At 39.5% G+C, this 3,450-nt stretch overlaps 1 protein-coding gene across 1 annotated transcript; it reads right to left on the reverse strand.

Moving 5' to 3' along the window:
• Positions 1-261: 261 nt before the first annotated feature.
• LOC309978219 (cofilin-1-like) lies at positions 262-750 on the reverse strand (the record flags this gene model as incomplete). The annotated part of the gene is made up of 1 exon (XM_082864586.1): positions 262-750. The coding sequence occupies exon 1, from the start codon at positions 718-720 to the stop codon at positions 262-264; it is 459 nt and encodes a 152-aa protein (XP_082720712.1). The 5' UTR covers positions 721-750.
• Positions 751-3,450: the final 2,700 nt, after the last annotated feature.

Consider the following 3,450-nt stretch of genomic DNA (forward strand, 5'->3'; position numbering starts at 1 on the left):
TGGGGAGCATTTGATCTGTTTCAACCCAAGAGGAATCAAAAGATCAAAAGCTGTTTGGGAAGGCCAGAACTGTCAGGGATGGAGGGAGAAGGAGGAAGATCCAGGAGGTGGGGTTGCTGTTTGGCAACTGGGGTGAAGGGACTGCCCTCCTCCTGCTGGGATCCCCCCAGCCCCTCAGGTCTGGCAGGAAGGGGGCAGCCTGCAACCCCCACAGTCAGGTCTGGGGCTGCCAGATGCTCCAGGTAGGGGGCTGGAGGGAGCTCACAAAGGCTTGCCCTCCAGGGAGAGGACAGCGCTGCTCCCCCGCTTCTCTGCCAGGGTGCAGGGGTCCTTGACCTCCTTATAAGTTTCCTTGTAATTCATCTTGATCTCCGTCATCTTCTTCTTAATGGCGTCCTTGGAGCTGCCATACATCATTTTGCTCTTAAGGGGTGCACATTCAGGGGTCCAGAAGATGAATACCAGGTCCTCCTTCTTGCTCTCCTTGGTCTCATAGATTGCCTCATAGAGGACGTAGTGGCAGGCTTTGTCCAGCAGCATCTTGACAAAGGTGGCATAGGGGTCGTCTACAGTCTGGCCCACATCACCTACCAGGATCTCCTTGCCCTCCTCCAGGATGATGTTCTTCTTGTCCTCGCTCAGGCAGAAGAGCACCAACTTCTTGTCCTTCTTCACCTCCTCTGGTGTTGACAACTTACACATCTTCATGTCATTGAACATTTTGATGACCCCTTCAGAGACAGCCACACTGGAGGCTATGTTTCCAGAAGCAAAAAGGAGAGAGCAAGGAGAGCCAGAAAAGACAAGAGCTGCTGCAGCTGCTGCCAGGATCCAACTTATCATAATAACTTTAAATGGACTATAATCTGTTAATTTAATTGCTATGTTTTACACCTGAAACTAATATTGTAAATCAACTATACTCAATTAAAAAATTATCAAATTTTGTTATGGACCATGTTTTTGGTGTTGTATCTAAGAAATCATCACTAAACCCTAGGTCACCTAGAGTTTCTCCTATGTTATTTTCCAGGAGGTTTATACCTTTGCATTTTACATTTAATTTTCAGATTCATTTTGAGTTAATTTTTGTGAATGGTGTAAAGTCTGTCTAAATTAATTAATTAACCTACTTTCTGTCTTCCTTCCTTCCTTCCTTTCCATGTGGATGTCCAGTTGTTCCATCAGAAATTATTGAAAAGACTATACTTTCTCCATTAAATTGCCTTTTCTTCTTTGTCAAAGATCAGCTGACTATATTTATGTGGTTCTATTTCTGGGTTCTCTATTCCATTCCATTGATCCATTTGTCTATTCTTTCACCAGTTTCAAACATTTTCATTATCGTAGCATTATGATAAGCCTTGAAGTCGATTAGTGTCAGTACTCCAACTTTGTTCTTCTTAAATATTGTGTTGGTTATTCCAGGTTTTTTGCTTTCCATATAAACTTTAGGATCAGTTTGTCAAAATACACAAAATGGCTGGCTGGGATTTGGATTGAGACTTCATTAAATCTATAAATCAAGGTGAGAAGAACAGAGATCTTGTTAACATGAACTCTTCCTATCTATGCATATGGAATATCTCTCATTCATTTAGAATCATCTGATTTCTTTCATCAGAGTTTTGTAGTTTTCCTCATTATACATATTTTGTTAGATTTATAACTAAGGATTTCATTTTGGGGGGGTCAAAGATAAATTGTACTATGCTTTTAATTTCTAATTCAAATTGCTAACTGTTGGTATATAAGAAAGCAATTGACTTTTATATATTAATCTTGTATCCTTCAAATTTGCTAGTCATGTATAAGTTCAGTGAAATTATTTTGAGTCAGTTCTTTGCAGTTTTCTACATAGACATTCATGTCAATTAAAATGACTTTTTAATTGTGATAAAATATGTGTAACATAAAATTAATGAATTTAATGATTTTAAGTGTTTAATTCAGTAGTGTTAACTATATTCACATTGTTGTGCAATCACTCTCTAGAACTTTTCATCTTGCAAAACTGAAACTCTATACCCATTAAAATACGATTCCTCATTCCATCCTGTCCCCAGACCCTGGCAACCACCTTTCTACTTTATGTTTCTGTGAATTTGACTACTCTAGATATTTCATATAGGTGGATATAAGTGAAATCATACAGTATTTGTCTTTTTGTGGCTGGCCTAGTTCACTTACTATAATGTCCTCAAGGTTTGTCCATGATGTAACATGTATCAGAATTTCCTTCATTTTTAAGGCTGAATAATATTCTATTGTATGTATATATCACATTCTGTTTATCCATTCATCCAACAATGGACACTTAGGTTGCTTCCGCCTTTTCCTTATTATGAATAATAGTGCTATCAACATAGGTGTACAAATATCTCTTCAAGACCTTTGTATATACAAGGATTTCAATAGGTATCAGAGACTAAAATTTCCACTGGTGTCCTTGTTTTTGTCTTCCCTGGTGTTCTGGGGTTTCCCTAGAGACTTCTTAAATATTGCCTGAGATGCACCTTTTTTTTCAGTTGTATTCTTCTGTTATTATATAGGATACCTATTGATGTGCTGATGAGGTATGGGGGAGGTGAGGTGTTCTATATTCCTATGACTAGGTCTCAGCCTTCTAATGAGTCTTTGGCCCTAGCCTATGACTTTCCACGTATATCTCAGTTTTGTTTGCCCCTGCCCCCTTAGGAGTGACAGGAAGGCTAGAAAGTATTGGAGTTGGGTATTTCCCTTCCGCCAGATTGTTAAGGCCCTGGTAAAACTCAGGTAGGTTAGGCTCTGACCTAGGTTTCTATTGAGGGTGGGCCTTATTAAGAAGAACTGAATGCTCTGGGCATATCTTAAAATGGCTGTATTTCCCCTCTCCCTGATGGAGGCACAAAGGGATTTTCCTCTGATGTTCAAATAGTCATGAAAAGTATGGGGGCTCCCCTAAGACTGCACTTCCCTGCAGTTTTGAACTTTCAAAGTAGTCCATACTGAGCCTCCAGCAATTCATCAGTTACAGATTAGGTTTTCCTACCCTGGCACCAGTTCCCATGGAGTTTTCTGCTTCTGAGCTTCTACTCTGATAAATTGTGATTCTCTTTTTCCACTATTTCTTCAATTTTGGGGGTTGCATTTGCCCTGAGACCTCAGCTTTCTAATGGATATAAGAAGAGTTGCTGATTTTCAGTGTGTTCAGCGTTTTTCTTGCTGTGTGAATGAGAGAACTGACATCCAAACCCCTTACACGCTGGACCAGAAACCAGAAGTCTAAGCCAATAATATTATAAAACATAAATATTACCACATCAGCCTTATGCTTAAAACCCATCAATAGCTCCTTATTGCTTTTAGGATATAAACCTAATCTTAGATATTTCCCAAAGGCCTTGGTTTTTCTTATTCCTGGACTTAAAGAGGAGACACGTCAGTGAATATCTCATCTTCTTACCTAAT

This window comes from Leucopleurus acutus (assembly GCF_964270905.1).
Source record: "Leucopleurus acutus genome assembly, chromosome: X".
NCBI lineage: Eukaryota > Metazoa > Chordata > Mammalia > Artiodactyla > Delphinidae > Leucopleurus > Leucopleurus acutus.